This window comes from Hemibagrus wyckioides, linkage group LG18, assembly GCF_019097595.1.
Source record: "Hemibagrus wyckioides isolate EC202008001 linkage group LG18, SWU_Hwy_1.0, whole genome shotgun sequence".
NCBI classification, from domain to species: domain Eukaryota; kingdom Metazoa; phylum Chordata; class Actinopteri; order Siluriformes; family Bagridae; genus Hemibagrus; species Hemibagrus wyckioides.
This window is the reverse complement of record NC_080727.1, coordinates 12,045,894-12,066,664: the sequence shown is the minus strand read 5'-3', so window position 1 is coordinate 12,066,664 and position 20,771 is coordinate 12,045,894. Positions and strand designations below refer to the sequence as shown.

Below are 20,771 nucleotides of genomic sequence, written 5' to 3'. Positions count from 1 at the left end.
CAAAAACAAAGAAAATCAACAAATCCATTTTGGGCACATGTCGGTTATGAAGTGTTGTACTTCACTGTTTGATAAGGTTTTTAAGTGTTTTTCAGGAAACTTGTTGATAACATAGAACTTTATACATTCTGAAGGAAATTATTTTGCCAGAGACTGCTTCACAAGATAAATAAATATAAATGAAACCTACAAAAAGGTGCTGGAGAGAAATGTGCACATGATATTAACACACATATTGTAAATATTGTATCGCAGATCGTGATAGCTTCTGGGGGCAAATTTGTGCTTTCCCCCTCAATTTTTGGCCACCAGTAGCTTCAAACTTCTTGCTACATAGTCGAAGCCTCAGATTTATGGCTGATTTTGTGCTGGCATGCATTATTTGATTGCTGTAGACAAAATGAGGAGGAAAGTGGCAGTAAATCATGACTGTCAGTGAAATGGGTTATTCTACTAGACCCTGTGTAGATGCTTGAAAAGATTTCCGTCTTATGTGACCAGTCCAGATGATTCATGAATGATCTAAGCATTGCATTTAAAATAAAATATAAATATAAAAAAATCGTGTTTTGTTTTCAGTTTGTTTTTAATCATCACCAAGATTCATCTCATTTCTGCCATTTCAGACTAAAATAACCGAGGATTGGAAGCCAAACCCCTAAACTCCATGTCTGACCATTCCGTCTCTGACACTACATTCATATTTTGAATGTGTCACAATGCTGAAATCTGCTCCTGAACCATGGAAACATGCAGTACACAGAAAAACTTGCTTGCTTTTGTTCATCACAAAGCCTTTTGTGTAACAGACATAAACACTTGTTTTTGTCCTCAGATCCTTGTTTTTGTGGATGGAAACTCAACCCAACACATGTTCTTTTCTAACTCTGTGGTAATGGACAAAGCTGAAATGAACATTGTCTGGAGTCAGACAGCTCTTTCCCAAAACACCTATGGCAAACCTCCGAAACTAGACAAGACGAGACTGAGGGCTATTGTGTTTTGCTGTTTGTTTAAAGCTTTGAAAGTTGTTTTTGTTTGCTGCATTTTTGTAGATGCAAATGTTGTGGTGGAGGCTTGTTGAGTGGTTGCAATTATTGCATCTTCAGTGCTATGTGGCTTTATTTGTAAACTTGTAGCACTCTACGCAGAGTTCATAAGCTATTCCATAAGACTCCACACACACTAGAAAAGAGCATGCTCTTGGTACAGACATTGTTCTTCACCACACAAACAAACTAAATTGGCTTGTCCTTCAATTTACCACATCTATCTGATCGTTTTGTTTGGGGTAGGTGTGCTACTCCGACTGAATTTGTTCAGTTACAGCTTGGAACTAGCCCAGGGACGCTAGTAGAAATTAGCACGATATAGTGATCTAACAAAGAGAAACTTTCTTTTATTTTTAGAATCGTTCCATCAGTCCATAAGTAAACTCATCTATAATGAGGCAGTGTTGAAATATTGGATGGAAAAAGATAATAAAAGTGGCTACAAAGTGAAAGCCGGAGCTGTAGGGCAAAGCCACACACACGCAAAGGATTTACAGTAGGTTGAAATAATTGGCCGCTACCCAGATGGTTTTAATTACAGCTTGTCTATGGTACAGTGACTTACTGAATTCAAACAACTCCACAACCGAGAATCCACAAGCAAGGATCAACTTTAAATAAAGATAATATTTTTGGCTTAGGCTAGTTTTCATTTAACTCTTCAATACACAGGAACCATGCCATGTTCAACGGGTCATGGTTGATGGCAGATTCCACCTGAAAAGACTGCTGAAGAGCCTCCGACCTTCCTGCTAAATTCCTAGGAACCCATTTGAAAGGCTGAATGTAAAAAGAGGTCATTCATTATTCATGCAAGTCCTCACCAATTGGAAACATCTCTGATTGAGCAACTGGGGAACAAAAACATCCGCAAAACATTCCTGATCCAACTTCATTTCCCCCTCCATACACAGTCTGGCTTAGTCATAAATAATGAAATAATGTTTCCTTTTCTTTTCCCCGTATCCCATCTGACTGCTGTTCATTAGTTTGTGTAAGTCTGCTGAGTACCAGTCCATACCAAGAAAGATCTAATGCCTAATACATATGCTTTTGCTCTCTTAAAGCCGGACTATACATTGCACCGACGACGTCATCACTAACATACTGGAAGCCCATGAAAGTGCTCCTAATGGGCAGAGCTACAGCAGGCCGAGCTGCAGAGATCTCAGCACAGGAGGAGCAAGAAAAGTGCCGAAGGATTGAGTTAGCAAACAGTGCTGATGTCTCGACCCAGCGTAACCTTTTAGTGCTTTTATTGATCTAAGAAAAGAAAGAGAGAAGAGCGATAAAGAAGAACGGAACCAAAGACTCGGATGAAGAGAAATCAAGAAAAAGAACAAGCCGTACTTCATTCAACCAGTAGCTACTCCATGTAGAGTCTGAAGTGACCTTTAAGGTTAAAGATGTTCTACAAGCGTTCTCCGAGTGTTCGGTATAAAGAGGAACTTCTGACACACATTTTCCAAATGTCAGATTGTCACATGACTTCTATAAAAAGGGAGTGAAGGTCAGTTGTACGGAAAGAGTTCTAGATTAATAACAAAAAGAAGTCAGAGCAAACTGAATAAATGACTTGTAAATACTTTTATTCATCTGGGAGACACTATTATCCATCGCAGGTTCGGAGGCAGAATCTAATCCAATCCAAGCCAAGCACGGGGTGAAAGGAATGAAGGTCTTCCTGGAGGTTTTCTTGGATTTGTACTCACAAACTCCTGATCACTAGCACATCATTTTATCCAGTGAGCCACCACTGACCCAAATGACAAGAAAATAGTTGACAAAAAAAAAAAGTCCATTCCTGCAGTGGAAATGAAACTAAACAGAAAGCAGAGAAGACTTAGAAGAGGTTAAGTGGAACTCACAGAGCTGAACGCCAGGAATAATTCCCTGCCCCTGTGTTGGAATCTAACTGCTACTGGTGATGCTCATTCCCAACCCATGCTGACAATAAAGACAAGAGGCTGTGTTACACTCAATAATTATCTATCGTGTTGACGGACAGGGCTATAAAAGTCAGTCAAAGTTTATTTTTATGTCTTTTTTGTCCCCATTAACCATCTGAAAAAGACCTTTTTGAACACTGAGCACTGCGAGCACTGATTCTCTACTAAACTATGTGAGTGACAGCAAATTCCCTCAACTGCTATATTCCAGACTCATGTAAGCAGTTAACAGCTAGCTAGGGTTAGGTGCATTTTTCACACTTGGCTGGCTAACTAGTTCATTTAAACTACAGTTGCTAATGAACACAAGTATAAACAATAAACTAGTTACCTCGCAGTGGTAACAGTCAGGGCATGTGCAGTGTGGGAGTATTTTATAATATTATTATGTGTATGTATGTATATATATATATATATATATATAAACGAGATCTCACTGATCTGGAGGAACAGCAGCTGCGTAGTTAGGGCCTGTAAACAGGAGCTGTTAGCTGTTTGGTAGATGTTTACTGCCAGTGGTTTTGTGCAGTCAGACTCTTTGAAATGCTACAGATGTACTCTTCATAAACTAAGCCTCCTCCATTACAGCACAAACATCATTCATGTCCGGCTATTTGCAAGCATTCTTTGTGCATTGATGTTATTTGTTACTGCAATGATCACGTGCTGTGTCTGGTAGCGTTTGTCACTACCACCAAGTTGAAATGCTACTAAATATATATGTATGTCACCAGATGTGTAAACACACGAGTGTGTAGTTATGCCACTGGAGCTGAATGAGCACATGCAGAGGGAGTTTGCGTTTTTAAAACCGCTGCTAGTAGAAGGGTTTTGATGTTCTATTTTAAGGGCAGAAGACCAACCCCATGCACACCAAGATTGAATGCCTCATTTTGTATCCGTCAAAATGACGGATGGTCTTTGTAATTTTCTGTCAATGCTTTCAAAATTCGGTAAATGATGAAAAAATTCCCCGTTAACGGAACCCCTGATGATGACTAGGGGAATTTGCACATTGAGACGCCTAATACTTAAACCCCAGTGGAGCAGAAAGTCATAAATGACTGCTTCCTTAACACTCAGGTAAACAAAGGAAAACATGCTCATTTGTTGGAAAAGGTTAGTGGTTTTGTGATGTGCTGATGTCACAGGGGCTTTTCTTCTCGCTAACACAATTACAATGGTGTTTACTAAGAAAAATTTAGGATAAATCTCAAACATAAGGGAGAACATCCAGAGATCATCTCCTAAAAACAAGAGAGCAAGCGCTCTTTTCTCACTCACCATGCTCACTGTTTTAGCATGAAAGTTAAAGGTGTGTAGAATAAAGAAAATGCAATCATAAATGTAATAATTGCCCCACTGAAGATCACATATTGATTATATATACACTGACATGCAGGTCATTCAGGGTTGAGTTTTCTTTTAAAGTAAAATATAAATGATGACATGCCTCGTTGACTTTTATAGAGGTGCCAATAATTCTGACACATGGCTACATTAAAAATAAATATTTTGCTGGAGTTATTTTCTTAGAAATCTATCCTTTAATTAAAGTGAATCCATTTTATCGACGCTGTGAGATAAGGCTAATTAAACACCAAGACATTTTTTCCCCTCATAAGCCACATTGAGCAAGGGCACTAATAATTCTGCAGCCTACAGTACAATCAATGTACTGCTGAGATACTAAAGTTCCCTGGTGGTCCAGCAGCAGGATCCCATGTTCTCACCACTGCGGCCTGTTTTTGATGAGAAGGGTTAACTCTCCGTGTAGGTCCCAAACCCGGATACAATGGGAGAGTTGCGTCAAGAAGGGCATCCGGCATAAAAACCTGTGCCAAAATCAAATACGCAGATCGGATGATCCGCTGTGGCGACCCTGAACAGGAAGTAGCTGCAGGACAACATCATCATCATCTGATTCCTGATACTGATCTAGTGTTTTTCCTCTCCCAACTTTAATAAGTGCATAATAATTACAGTCATTGCTTAAAGGTGCAGCTTGATTTTTTTTAGAGCCCTCCGTTGGCTACAGAGTGCCTGCCCAGTACACACACTCAAAACTATATATGGCTTTTGGGTTGCCTTTAATTAAAAAAGCTCAGCTGGGGTAGCTCTGTTTCAGCTGGGGTCAGATCTAATTTAGAAAATTGTTCTGAAACAAAGGAACTAGCCAGTTAATTGAATTGCTATATTCTGAAATCAGTTTTTCTGAGGCATTAAAAAAAAGTATAGTAATAAATAAAGAAGTAGATAAATAAATGATTCTTTCAAAAAGTCTTTCAAAAGGTAGGTGTAAGGATGCTATCTTGCTTGCTTTTGCTTACGATTAGAAAAAAATTCTAATTAAATGGTGGAGCAGGAAAACAAAGTTAAGCCCACTTATGCCAGGAATAAAAAATAAAACAGTGCATCATATTTAACAGATCTGATCCGTAAGCAATTCACAGTTTCAGACTGAGATCAGCTCAATACCCAAGACTCAGCTGGATCAGTACATCCTGAGACAAGACATCAGTCATTTCCAGGCTATGATGGATACCCCAGAGACCTAAAGTACTCTATAAAACAAGGAGGAAACATACTTTAGGTCTAAGGAGGAGATTGTGTAGAGCAAAACAGACCAACAGGAAGACGCTGAGGTTTGTGGTTTCATTGCTCCCCCGCCCTGCTGCTCTTACACCCACTGCCATCATTCATGCCAGAGCGACTGATGACCAGCCTTCTGTGTGGAGATACCTGCAGGAGGCAGCCACACCGGACGACCCCGCCAGACCTCAGGTCACCCAGACACAGACGTGTATTCTGGAACTATCCTGACCTTTGAGCCCATTAATTTTATACATTTCCTCAACAGGCAGACATGATGCAGTATAAAATTCTAAACCAATGCTTCAGGTGAAAACAGGACAGGGATTAATGCACTACGAGAACAGAGAAAGGCCACATGCCTACAACAATGCTCAGAATGCTGTCTCTATAATCAAACAAAGATATAAACAAATGACATCGAGTTTGACATCTACAATACAACTTATTTGAAGTCGAACACAGCTTCATGCAAAACAATAAGCACTCTGCTTTATTACACAACCCCATGCTGAACAGAAAGTTCTCCTAAAACTGCATGTGCCCAAATGTTTACACTTTATTTTTAGATTTTGGCTCATTTTCTCAACAAGACACTGTTTTCTTTTACATAAAAAAAAGTTTTCTCCTAAAAAGTAGGGAGAACAAAGCACACTGTGAATTAAACTATATAACTGACCTACACAGCACAACACCTGCACAATCAGTGCTATAGTACACCTTAAAGAGGAAAAGACAAGCATGGCTTGCAAACATCCCCAATCAGTGGACAAATGTTGACTTAAACAGCATGGTGGCCACACACAGAGCTGACATTGTTCCCATCTATAAGCCCAATAACCCAGGGTGGACAATGGTGGAATTCAGGGGTAAATATCAGTTGGTAAAACTGAACACACACTTGGCTCTGCCCGGCCTGACAGGGGGTGTTGATAAGTTTCTACAAACCAAGCAACGGGAAACAAGACCCAGAATAAAGCTTTACTTCTCCTGTCACTATAGAAATTCACTCAGTCTGTCGGTGTTTGGTGGCAGGTGAGACTCACAAATGCTTATGTAGGAAATCACATCATCTTGGGCAATTAAACTTTCAGGGACTATTTTTAAAAGAGAATTGTATGACTTTGTATGGGCATCAGTCAACACTGGGTCTGATTTTGACATTTAAGACATGAATGTGGAGTTAATGACCAACTATGGTGCTCCCTTAAAGCTAAACAGATAAACTACTGTTTTCTATTAATGAATTTCACAAATGAATGACTTTCACCAGCCGCAGTCACCGATTTTGACTTTTCTAAAACAAAAGATGTCAAAAGCTGACCACATGACCCGCAAAATTACATTTAATCTTAAATTTTTGAGACAATTCTGACTCGGTCACTGAAATCTGACACCCATCCTGACATTTGTGTTAATTCTGTGGTGGTGAGGATTAATTAAATGGCCTCATTCACTGCTGTTACCACAACGGCAAACTTCATGCTCTAGCTTTCTTAATAAAAATAAAACTTTTATGAGTTGCAGTTTACCACAAAATAGAACGGAGTTAGAACTCTGTATAAAATCTGCTATCCAAATCAGCTTCTCTAAAACTGTGCTTCCAGACACTTTCATGACATTTTTCCAGATGTTAAAGCTGGACAGACTTTTTGTTTCTTTGTTTTCATGACATTTTTAAAAAAGGTCATTTGCTTGCAAATATGAAATGAACAGAAAATACCAAAAATGTATACAAGCAATAGATTCAGAAAATTACTTTTTCACTGAAATGTGAATGCCTGTACTTTTCCAGGACTGTAATGAGTGGTGTTTAAATTCCATGCTTCTCCATATGACAAATTATTTGGGATTTTTTTTCCTATCAGTGATATAAAATTGTATTGTGTGTGACATTTCTCTCAGCCTAGAGACCACACGAGACATGTGCTGCATGATCAAGTTAACTTACCTCATGTTATTTCTACATTGACCGAAAAGGCATCAAAATACACAAGCTGAAGATAATCACTCCCTGTTTTTTTACATTTCTCAACTCAAATTACTCAACAAAATCTCTGTTCCATTTAATATTGCTCATCTTTATGTGTAAAGTAATATTTGGATGGGAATGGACTTCCTGCCAACTGTGTTAAGCTGCAGGATGTCTGTAGAATTCATAAGTGATTCACAAGAGATAAACAATCTCTGTATAAATGACAACGATGGGTCTGAACTTGCAATGTATGAATGCATAATAAATGAATAAAATAAAAACAAATCAAAGCATAATATAAAACAGCTTGTTTTAATACAAACTGTTTTGTCTTCTATAATAAAAAACGCATGTGGGTTCATGACCATGCTACTCTAATGTTTTGTAAGTTTTTCCAGCAGTTTCAGAAACCCCTATGTAAAACTAATCCAGTCCAAATAAGGCTTCTTTTCCAACTCTAACAGGTTAATGATGAGGATGTGAACACTCATCCCAGGGGATAAACAGATTGTTTGATATAATGCCCAAACTGAGCAGTATGGATGCCAAAAACGAGTGCAGATGTTAACTATAAAAGTCTGCTTCATTAGTTTCCAAAAACAAATAAATAAATAAATAAATCTGAAAATCCAAACCCGCTAGTGACCACAGCATGTCAGATAATGGGTGGCTTTACTATCCTGACCCAGTGTTTGTTTAGTTCGGTAGCTGGTGTGTGAGGTTTAGGGGTCAGATTCCTCTCCGGTTCCTGTCCCTCCAGCACGTCTCCATGGCAGCCGGAGAGATCACACAACCAGCGCGCGAGATTCCGCCGCACGAGCTCGTGCCGTGAGTTAACGGAGACGACAAAAAACTTGGAAAAACGCCAAGAAATACATGGAGAATCTGCAGTTCGGCTCGTGCAAACTAAGTTTCGGCCAGAGTTATGTCCGCGTCGTCAACTTTTTCCGACATGTCCACATGGTTGGACATCATCCGCGTGCCCCAAATATGGGACATGGATCCATTCCAACAAAACAGATTCGAGTCATTACAGAGAACGGGAAAAACACTCTGCATGCTAGTTTATTTCCCGGGAATCTAGTTAAAACACAACTGAGTGAGTTGCATGCATGGTTATAGTTTACTAAACAGCAACTCTACTGGAACATAGTTATCGTGCCTTTTAAAATATACAAGCGACAAGTAAATAAAAACACCTACCGCAAGAGATGCCCAGAAGAATCAGAAGTGTGAAATGCGTGGCCGGTTGATTCGGGATATTCCTGAGATAACGGGCAGTCTTTCCCAGCGCCATGTCAACGCCCGCTTTACTCATTCACTCTCTCTCTCCCTCTCTCTTTCTCTCCCTCTCTCTCTGCCCTAAAGTCTGAAAGCTCCTCAGCAACAACTCCATAGGGAGAGAGGCAGAGTCTGGACCGTACCACTCTGCCGGATCGAACAGGGGTGCACCAGTTGGCCAGTTAGAATGATAGCGCCCGCTTCTGGACACTAACTACAAACACCGGTTATCACTCATGTTTCTGGAAATCTGCCTTCCTTACCTTCCTAATCATCTACCATAATCTAACACACCTGCTTTAACAATCAGCCCGATACGGATAGCTGATTTATGGCCGTGTATGTTTATACACTGCACAGGTTTATACAGAATATGGAGGATATAGGAATAATGTAAAGAATAAAACATTTGGGCACTTTCTCTTCTGGGAAAATAATCTACAGTGAGAAGTGGTGTAATGCCAGATCAGCCTGATGGCCAAAGCTGATCTATCTATAATAAAGCACAAAGTTCAAATTCTTTTGTCCTGAAGATTTTCCTGTGTCGGAAAACTTAAAGTTATAGCTTTTTAGAAAATGCTGACTGGAGATTCAACGATTTGTATGGATTAAAAAAAAAATAGAATAAATAAATAGAAATAAATAATAATAATAATAATAATAATAATAATAATAATAATACTTTTTTTAATGTATTTCTTATTAGTCTTTATTATAGATTATGTGCAGTGTCATAGAAGTCCCTGTGAATGAGCTTATACTAAAGAGTGATGTGTTAGATCCTTTGCATAAAACTTGTCATTTGCCTTGTAGCTGAAACTACTGTCAGAGCTGCTGTTGCAGAAAATCATTTTTTACATTCATTAATTTACATAACCAGTCACTGGGTTCAGCAGCTTGAACCATTTTACTGTTTTTTTTTTCTTCTTTTGGGTAGTTTGTGTTACGACCCAGATTTTTTTTCTAATTAATTAAATCTGATAATGACCCAGCATTTGGGTCAGTTTTGCTGCTGCAATGTAATGGAAATTCAGTCACTGCAGAGGAGTAACTTGGTTCTGCTAATTATATAACATTACATCACACAAACATTAAGTTAAATAAAAATGAGGCCATTTCTTGCAGAAATAGTGAGCTATCTGGCTAGTAACTTTACATTCGAAATATTTTACATTAAGTGTCGATTTCATAATTTCGCTGTTAGTCAGCAACATTACCTCGAAATGATTAAAGTATGACATCTATTGTTAACTAGTGTTGCACTTTCTAATAACACTGTCTCTTGCTGCCAAATTAGCTAGTTAATTGCAGGGTAATGAGGCTAATTTTAGCAGTTAAAATGACAGAATTAGGACACGGGAGGGGTTTGGGAAGAAAAATGTGGCTAGCATTACACCTCAATCATCTTCCTATGTGTGAGGGAACAGGAGAGATAACGAGTTTGCCCAAGTGGTTTCACACCAATTCATCTATCTGATGATACAGAATTTGCAGAGATTTCCAAAGATCCCCTAAACAAAAATGTTGATTCTATACAGAGCTTGTGGAATTATTTGGAACAGCAGGTGGAAAACCAGATGAACTGTAGCTGAATCCAGCCAGTGGAAGAAAGGCCTGGCAAACAGAGAGCTTTTCATTAAAGGTCCAATAGTCCTTTTTTCTTACTAGTACAAATAACCTGGAAAATATGTAGAAGAGCATTATGGCTGTGAAAGTTAAAGTAAGCTGTTTGAAAAATTGCATTCCAGCCCATGTCTGTGTTTACATGGGCCTCCTGTCAGTTTTTTAATACAAGAGAAACAAGTAAATATTTTTTTTAATCACTTAGAGGAGAGGTTCCCAAACTAGGGATCATGACTACACATGGGGTTGATTTACTACACATATGATTTATAAATAGTGCAGTGAGAGAAACTTACAATCATCTCTCTTGTTTTATTAATTTATTTTCAATCTCTCTTAAAATATCAATATTTAAAATGTTTGCAATGCTTTGAATGAACCACATTCATAGAAATGTATGTAATATTACAAAACTCCAGCTAATGATGCTAGCTAACTTAATTCTTCCCACTGCAGAATTAAGACACATGTCAAGATGTGTATTGGATTACATTCCCAATTAGAATTGTATAGAAAACTCATGAGAGCTTATTACAAAGAAAACCAGCCCACACACAGAAACCTGATGCCGTCGCTATAACAAGATGAGTACATGTGTAACATGATTTGACATCACTCTGGATAAGGGAAATTCAATGGTCAAAAATCACCAGTTGTGTTAAATCTGGATGTATTCCTACCTCCGTGTTTTTTCTGCAATTTACATTACTTTTGCCACATATAAACATCTAAAAAAATTTCAACATGTATGGGAAATGCCCAGCTGTAAATGTTTTCCTGTCAAAGTATCTGGAATTACTCATAAATATGGCATATTACTGGGAATAAAAATGTTGCTGGAACTGTAATAATCATATGATTTCACTGTTATATGAGATGCACAATACTGCCAGACAGTGGACCTTCATTTCCAAAAGTGTCTACAAACAAAAGACTTTTTAAGACTTTTTATTTTATTTTATTTTAAATATAGTCCCCATAACTGTATTTGGAACTGTGTTATGTATATATAATTCAAATAGTTTTCATATAATTCTTCTCACAGTGAAAAAAACCTTTGAATTTACTCAACCCGGTCAAATCAGCATTGCAATGGCGTATCCTTTCAGTGGTGTTTGTGGGATTCTGTGCACAAGGGTCCTTGAAAACACAATTAGCAGCATTTTCATGAAGAAGGACTGAGAACTGTGGGTTTTCTTGTGCCCCCTTAGTGTTGATATGCAAACCTACATGTTCTCAGAGAAATGCTGGACACTTTGTTTTGGAGGGAGACAGCTGCCAGTACCAGCAACATACACACTACTTCTCCTGAGTAACAGGAAAAAAGAAAAACAAAACACCAACAAGCACTGGGTCAGTCCAATTCATTACATTTTATTTTTTCATTATCCTTTTGCACCATAAACACAGTCTGGGGCACCAGTTCGGAGCCAGGCATTAATTTTGAGTGGTCATAAAACATAATCCTGTGTGCCCTTCCCGCGAAGCTAATCTTCTCAGTGTTTTTTTCTCAGGAATCCATTCGCTGTCCAATCTGCTTCACTCACCCAAAAAACACTTCACTTCCCCCTACATGGACACCTCAGCAGACGTCTAATTGGGGTGCATCCACTTAACCAGACTAATCCTGGAAAACAGTAAAGGCAGGAGATGCAGGAAAGCCCATCTCTATATTATAAACCAGGTCAGCATTTCCTTTTGAGTCCATTTTCCACCTCTAAAGGTCACCAGGAGCATTAGTTATTCTCCCCCTAATGTATTTACCTGGCTGTCTTCCAAGGTCACAATGGGAGCTGACCTTTTTTCTGCAGTTCCCTGTGTTTTATAGGAATTATGGTTAATGTTCTACCATACAGAAGTTAGTACAAAAAGTGATTCAGCACTTGAATCTAGAAGTACAGCAAATCAGACAAAAAACATTAATCGTGCAACAAAATGATGTTATCTATGACACAATCAACTGTTAAGCTACTGGCTGCTTGCTAGCTGGCAACTTACCATGAATCTAACTAATGCCTCATCTCAGAGAACAGCGCTAGCATTTCAGCAATCTAGCTGGCCATATGTTATAGGGTCTACTGTTACAGTAAAAGTCTAAGCTAGTATCAACTTTGAATAAATTACAGTGTAAGATGTCCAACGTAATTCTTTGAAAAAAGCAGGCAGCTGTTTACTAAATTAGAGACTATCTAGTTAGTCATTTGAGCTACATCTAGAAGAAGAAGCAAAAGAAAAAGAGGCCTTTGATTTGTCACACATACATTGCAGTGTAGTGAAATTCTACCTTCACATAAGTGTTAAGGGCTTTGCTTAAAGGTCCAGCAGTAGCAGCTTGGCTGAGCTGGGGCTTAAACCCTTGACCTTTTGGACAAGTTTTAAAAACAGGATATTGTTAATTTATTTACAAAACATTACAAAATTCATTTTTCACTGTTCAACCAAACCAAGAGAGTGTCATTTAGTCTAACACATGGGCTTTGAGTTTACCCTTTACACTGAAGTCTAGATACTTAGCCAACATGATTAACTGCAAAAGCAAAGAAATTAGTCAGAAACGCTTAATTTATGTTGTTATGTTGATATTTGCTTTAGTTTTTCAACCCATTTTCCAGTCATTCTTATGTGCTTATTGTTATTTCTGCATGTGTGTTTCTCAGCTTCAGGTAGATGGAGTGATTTGTTGGATTCTCTGTGTGGAATAGCTTTCAAGTTGCATTTTTGTCCTTTTTCATTTAACAAAGAGGCTTTAAGTGACTGCTTGCTTGTGAGTAGTGAAAGGAGTTCTTGTTTTAACTTAGTCACTGAACAATCTTTAAGGACGGTTTCAGAATACACAGAATTGCCATTTATGACATGGCATTTCACTCACCAGCTGAAGCCTCCTCAATAAAATAGCCTCCTAAAACAATCCACAGATCCTCCAGACCCTCCCACAATCCTTTAGGATGAAGTCCTGATCCTCTTTCAACGTAGATCTCATTCTTTCAGCAGCCTAAATGGACCACAGAAATCCTCGTCAGCATGGGCTTCTAAACATCTAGTCCTACTGAAACTCTATCGTGTGGTCATTGTCTGGTTTGTGTCGTATCCGCTCTCAGTGTTAGCTAGTCAAACCCTGATCCATCACCTCCCCCTGTTTCTCACCTGCTTTCAGATAGTGTTCCTCAAAGAGAGATTGTTTAACAAGTGTTTACTGTTAGTAGGCTTGGGTTACACTTGGTGTGCTGATATTTTTAGTGTATTATGTCATGATATTCCTGCACACTGTAATCTGTACTTTATTCATTTTAGTGTTACTGCTCTGTTATCAGTCCATATTCATATAGGTTTATGTTTTCTATTTATTTTTCCCTTTGCTGCTGTACAGATAATTATATTTCTATTTTCTATGGTAACCTTATATTTATTCTATTTTTACTCTACTTTTATGACATGGACAGTTGAAAAGCATTTCACTGCATGTTGTGTGGTTGTATGGAGTGACAAAAAATGTCATTTATATGTATATATATATATATATATATATATATATATATATATATATATATATGTTTATATATATATATATATATATATATATATATATATATATATATATATATATATATATATGTTTATATATATATATATATATATATATATATATATATATATATATATATATATATATATGTTTATATATATATATATATATATATATATATATATATATATATATTCTACATGAAGGCATATGTATATATATGTGTTTATATATATATATATATATATATATATATATATATATATATATATATATATATATATATATATATATATATATATTGTACATGAAGGCAGGTAAAGTTATTACAGTAGAGAATACTTATATTAAAATAGTTACATTCACTAGCCAACTAGCCACTTTAATAGGAATTTCTGAACCAGTGGTCATTTATGCAATTATTCAATAAAGCAATCATGTGGCAGCAGTGCAGTGCACAAAACCATGATACAGGTCAGAAAGAGAAAAAAATGTCATCTTGGTAACACTGACCATGTCATGCTTACATGCCTGACAGGCTGGTTTGAGTATTTTAGAAACTGCTGATCTCTTGGGTTTTTCATGAGCAACAGTCTCTAGAGTTTACAGATGATGGTTTGAAAAATAAAAACATGCAGTGAGCAGTGGAACCAGACTGGCCATTCTCCTCTGAACGCTTTCATCAATACACCATTTCTACCTGCCAAAATGTTGCTCGTTGGATGATTTGTTTCCCCTAAGAATTCATCAGGGGTGCTGATGTTTCTATATAGTGGTCAGTGAGTGTATATAATTACATAGATCTTTATTTTCTTCTCCAATACCATGAATATGGTGTCATTAGGTTACTCTAAATTGCCCCTAGGTGTGTGTGTTTGTGTGTGTTAAGCATAACACAAATACATATTTGGTCTTTCAATTTACAGCTAAAGTTTAACCCAAAATGCTTAGATACTCTAACTCTAACTGAAGTATTTAACTTGAGTCCATTTCTTGAAATTTAATTTAGCCAAAATTGTTAAAACCAAGTGTTCACATACCTTTGACAGGCAGTAAATAGTTTTTGTTGAAGTTTTGGATGCAGGAAAAATGGGGAAATATAAGGATTTAAGTTACTTTGACAAGGGCCTGATAGACGACTGGGTCAAAGCATCTCCACAGCTGCAGGTCTTGTGTGGTGTTCTCAATATGCAGTGGTTAATACCTACCAAAAGTGCTTCAAGGAAGAACAACCAATGAAAGGTCATGGAGACCCAAGGCTTATTCATGCACATAAATATGTATGTATGTATGTGCACACACACAAACACACACATACACACAAACACACACATCTGCTTCTCACATTTCAACATTTCTAATAGCGTTAAATTAATCAGATGTGTTTACATTAGAGGTTTGTAAACCATCACAGAGCTGGTACAACTATCAAAAGAGTAGCCTAAAGGTGTTTCGCTTAGAATTTATTACAGAAGGAACGTAATGTACACTGATTAAACATGCAGGAAAAACATCTTTGGTTACCTTAATGTGAATAACCATGTGTTGACTTTATTCTAAAATAGCTTGGTAACTTTGTAGTTTTGTCGAGATTACTGCTTGCCTCCACAATTTTCAGTTTGTAGCAGTCTGTGTCTATGGAGCTGTAACTTTTTCTTTTCTTTCAGCAAAATACTTTCCATGAGGCTTCTTTTCTGAAACTGTTTTAAATCCTTCTTTTCAAAGTTCTTCCATGGAGAAGTGCACCGAGGGTGTCGTCTGCCCCAGGAATGCTTCATGAGTCCTTGAGGACCCTTAAAAGAGGAGGCTCGGACTCCCTTTTGTGTCAACACTCTGTGATTTAACCCCATCAGTGCAGTACAAATATGTTAACATAAACCGCTGCTCTGTGTTGTGTTATTTTGTCTTGTGGTTTCACTGCTGAAATATAATCTTTATTGGGCATTGAATTGATTTATAAGATTTAATCAACTGACATATCCACACACTTTCCTCAGACAAGAAAGGATGTCCAGGGTCAGAGTCAAACTTTTACCTGTTTCAGAAACGAGAATGAAACACAGTGGCAGTGCTGTTATAGCAAAATACTCAATAGTTGGGTGGCGAGATGAAGTACTGTTCATTTCTCTTATGCCACAGCAATTTGACAATTATTACAGTTTATTCATTAATTAATGCCACATAATACATTTTAATATGTTTTTAGTCATCAATGTCAAATGAAAAAAAATCTTTTTTTTCTGTTTCATTTTGTGGGCAAGTGTTTTTTTAATCTTTTTTTTATTATTTTTTTTATAAATAAAATAAAAAAACCTAAATAGTTTGTGGTGCCATGACCAAATGTAACCCAGGTTACTAAAACTCATGTTTTAAAAATAAAAAAATATATGACCATATAAATAAATAACATAAAATGTGCTATGTTTTGATTATTGTTGAAGGGGTAGTAACAGCAAATGTGACAGAAAGAGAATGTTATATTTATTTCAAGAACATTGGACACTGTTGGTTAAATAAGTGTCTGCACAGAATAGGAAAACCTGAAACTGGGAATTGTGATAAATGCAGACAAGAAGAAAGAGTAGAACATGTACTCATTAAATGTCACATATGAATAATAAGGTTTTATCTAACGCAAGCTTTAAGGTCTTTTGGAATAAATATTTTGTCTCTCCAGGTTCTGCTAGGAAATGACCCATGTCTGTGTGCTTGTGTTTCTGATACTTTTGAAATACTGTACTTGATAATTGGAAATACATAAAATATATATATTTCAACATTTGAATGTGTATCTCTTATTATCCCTTTTTTAAAAGTGTAAGACAATTTTATATTTGTCTGTGGTGTGGTAGTATAGATGGTGTATTCTTAGTGAGTTTTTGAGGGTTCATTTAGGCCTATTAATTAATTTATAATTCGTCTACCTGTTACATCAACTATGGTTAGCCTACAAGAATATCAGTCTGGTGGATTACATGAATAGGGTGGCAGTGACAGCAGCAGCAAAGGTGGCCTGGGATGGAGTCAAATTCCTGGCCTGAATTATTGTCCCAGTATGCCACTGTTAGGTTGTGTATTCTTTGTAATCTGTCATGTTGTATTCTGTGGCTCGATAATCTATGCTTTTGCTGTAAAGTTGGCGAGCCAGCCAGGAGGCAGTCGTGTTGCAACTGTTGAGAGACAGAGAAGGGAAATTAGAAAAACAAGCAAACGGTTTACTGAAACTTTGAACCGCTACAATGGTAATCACAAAACAGGAATGTAGCAAATGTGCTTATGGTAGGCCTCATGATAACCAGAGTAGACATGAGCTGGAAATGTATTTGCAGGTATGCTTCAACTAGGCATAGTAATTGATGATCCAACTTCGGAATTTTACAGAAGTGCCATAATAAAATATAATCATAACTCGGCAATGAAAAATTTGTGCCCATATTACCCTTAACTTTGGGGAGTCTCTCTGACCCAGGTGTTACCTTCCAAGTGTGTGTCTTAGTTACCATGTACACTCAGACTGCCAGCTGCACTGCCACTGAGGGATACAGGGAGTGGAAGGCTTTTCCAAAGTGTGCTTCTAGAAGAATTGGAGAAACTCAAAGAAACCCATTCAGCACGTCAAGCTCCTCCAGAATCTCAACATGCAAGCTGACATTTTCATCAAAAGGACTCTATACCTAATGAGTTCCAGCAGAAAGATGAACATAGTCTTCCAGACTTTTCTCACCTTCAGAAGTTGCCTTGGCAGAACTGCAGAGAAAAGATCCAGAAATGAAAGTAATTATTGAAGGGGTGGAGAGTGGGGTGAAACCATGTAACCTGCCATGGGGTTGCAGTTAAAAGAGTGGAACTAAGTATGTGGAGCACTGTATAGGAGGAGGCAAGACCGTGGAACCTCTCACTATCAGTTGGCACAGCATGCTGCATTGAGAGACACGATATTGAAGGAGCCTTCATGATGACATGGGTCACCTAGGCATTGAAAGGATCCTAGATCTTGTCAGGTCAGGGTTCTTTTGGCCAAAAATTGCACAAGCAGTGGAAGAAAAGGGCAAAACCTGTGAATGCTGTTTCCACAAAAAACCCTCTGGACAGAGCAGCTCCTTTGGTGAACATCTAAACCAGCAGGCCCTTAGAGTTGGTATGCGTAGATTTTCTGTCCCTGGAGCCAGACTCAAGCAACACCAAGAAACTACGTTTCACTGGTTATTACAGGTAATTTCATGAAATATGGCAATACCAAGAGTTTCTGGGACAACTTCCTCGGTTTCCGGAGAAACTACATAGTGGCGTGACCAAGGGGCAGAAGTTGAGTCACACACAATAAAGGAGCTGTGTAAGATTGCAGAAATTCATAAGGAGTGGACTACACCGTACCATCCGAGGGATAATCCGGTGGAACATTTTAAACATACACTCCTCCAAATGATGGGGATGACTCAGTGGAAGGAGTTTGTAAACCACCCAGTACATGTCTATAACTGCACCCCTAATGATACAACAGGGTTCACCCCATATAAACTTGCGTTTGGGCATCAACCTACCTACCTGTTGATCTGGCCTTCGGATAGCTAGTAGACACCCCCAATATATCCCACTCTCAGTACATGCGAGATCTGAGAAATCGTTGTGAGAGAGCAATGATCTAGCTATAGAAAATGCTAGGAAAGTAGCAGAGCATAATAAGAGAAGAATTGATGTGTGTGTGAATGCTTCAACCCTGTGTGACAGAGTTCTCGTAAGAAGTTTGTGACTACAAGGTAAGCAGAAGCTAGCTGACAAATGGGAACATGATGTTTACGTGGTTGTCAAAAAAGTTTGTGACATGTGAGTACATACTGTTCAACCGGAGGGAAAAAGCAGTCTTCTATGTATGTTGCACCATGATTTATTACTGCCCTGTGGGTTTAAGCAGCCAAGCAAAAGACCAAAGCAAAAAGTAGTCAGAAGACCTGGAATGAGAGCTTATCCTGGTGAGAATGGGATGCAGAAGTCAGAGTCTGTTTCCGAATACCAGTCTGAAGATGAGAAAATTCCATGTGATAAACCTGGAAGAACATTAGGATTTGAAACCCAAATTATTGCAAGCCTTGAGCAATTGCATTGTGTTCAAGAAGTTGCAGCTGACTTTAAGAATTTACCCGCTTAGGAATCTTTGGATGATAATCTAGAAGAACCTGTAAAGGATTTCTTACCTGAATGGAAACCTGTGAAGAAAAATTTGGATGAGCCCATAAGAGAGGGAATATGAATTGAAGAGCCTGAATTGGTAATAGCTCTGCCCTTAGTGGGTTGCGTCGTTGGAAGCATGGATTAGGAAGAAGAGCAATCTCACCTTGAGCGTGTGTACGGGTTAAAATGCTAACGTTGAGAGGGAAACCAAGTTATTAAACAAAATTCATGATTTGAGATTACAAACAGTGGTGACATTTTTCTAACGAAAAGGAGTTGAATGAACTGGTGTTTATTGTGTTTGTATGAGGCCCAAGACGTGAACAAGGAGGTGAGCTAACTTGTCTGACGAGTTAAAACTGAGATTTCTTGAATCCATCGAGAGCTGTTTAACCATTATTGTCGTTTTCTTGGTAAGTGAATTTTAAACTGTCTCATTTAGCCAGTCTGAGTATTACTTAGCCGTTTTTGTGATACCACAGTGTGTAACTCGTGTGAATATGAAATGTGAACATATTGAGAGGAAATAATTGAATTTCATTTGTGTGATAGTGACAGAAACCACCTCACAAACTACACACTTATCTGGTAGCTGCATTAGACTTGCACCTCCAAAGTAATAAAAGAAAAAAGAAAAAAAACATGGCTATTTATCTAAAAAACAGAAAGTTGAAGACATTTGATTTTTTGAGAAACTATTCCACTGAGCTACCAGGGACCTGTAGTGAAAGTCACAGCAGTTGTCATGTATGCCATTAAATAACAAGCCATTCAATAATACTTGCTTAGAGAGGATTTGTCAAGAGATCTGTGATATAACTGGGATTTAATGATTAAAGATATAAAAATTTTCATTTTCATGGCCTCTATACAACAAAATCAAATGACGTCCTCGTAACGGAGCGACTGTTTGTTATAAATGCTGCCAAATTTCAATCATGAAAATCAGTGATGCACTTCTGGTTTGTCTGCCCATTCCTGTGGATCTCCTTTTTTCTACAGTTTCATAGTATTTCTGGCAATGTGCATGTTAATTTAGTTTGGATCCTGCATGACCAATAAAAGACACCACTGACAGCTGAAGAAAACACTTGCAGAGTTACCATGTCACACATAAGACACATAATAATCTGATGAGCCAAGTGTTGAGCCTTTTAAGGTCTATAAACTGTGCGAAGGCTTGATGTGGTCCATTCAGCAATTTCCCCTTGGAGAAAAGCACCAAAAAAAACATAAAGGATAAATAAAGTAAACACTGAACAGATGGAAAAACCCAAACTGTCAGACAAACGCGTGATGTGATTTTTTGATGAGACGGAAAATGTTGTCTTTGAAGTGAACTGTGATCATCCACAGCTTTACAAAATCAAGACGTTAATTAAAATATGATTACAATGTTGTATAGCCATATTAACCGCTTACATTAATTCAGAGTAAAGCCTGTGACATGCTCCTGTCTAATTTAAACTTTAGTGCCACCTACAGGCCAAAAATTAACATTACGAAATCCTCTCTCCTCAAGCATATTTTCCAAGAGCTCTCTTAATCAAGATACAGTGAGGGAAAAAATTATTTGATCCCCTGCTGATTTTGTACATTTGCCCACT

At 37.7% G+C, this 20,771-nt stretch overlaps 1 protein-coding gene across 4 annotated transcripts in view; it reads right to left on the bottom strand.

Annotated features, from left to right (window-relative positions):
• The window catches only part of nectin3b (nectin cell adhesion molecule 3b), an 85,917-nt gene extending 70,174 nt beyond the window's left edge, over positions 1-15,743 (bottom strand). The window contains exons 1-2 of one of the 4 annotated variants that reach the window (XM_058415140.1): positions 15,520-15,743; positions 13,342-13,464 (exon numbers count right to left, since the gene is read on the bottom strand). Coding sequence is in view for 3 of the 4 variants with exons in the window: in XM_058415142.1 (XP_058271125.1) it covers positions 8,772-8,886 (115 nt within the window). In the remaining variant the exon portion in view is untranslated. Of the gene's footprint in view, positions 1-8,771; positions 8,951-13,341; positions 13,465-15,519 lie in introns of those variants that run through there. The other 3 variants (XM_058415142.1, XM_058415141.1, XM_058415139.1) reach the window with 3 other exon arrangements.
• Between the last annotated feature and the right edge of the window lie 5,028 nt (positions 15,744-20,771).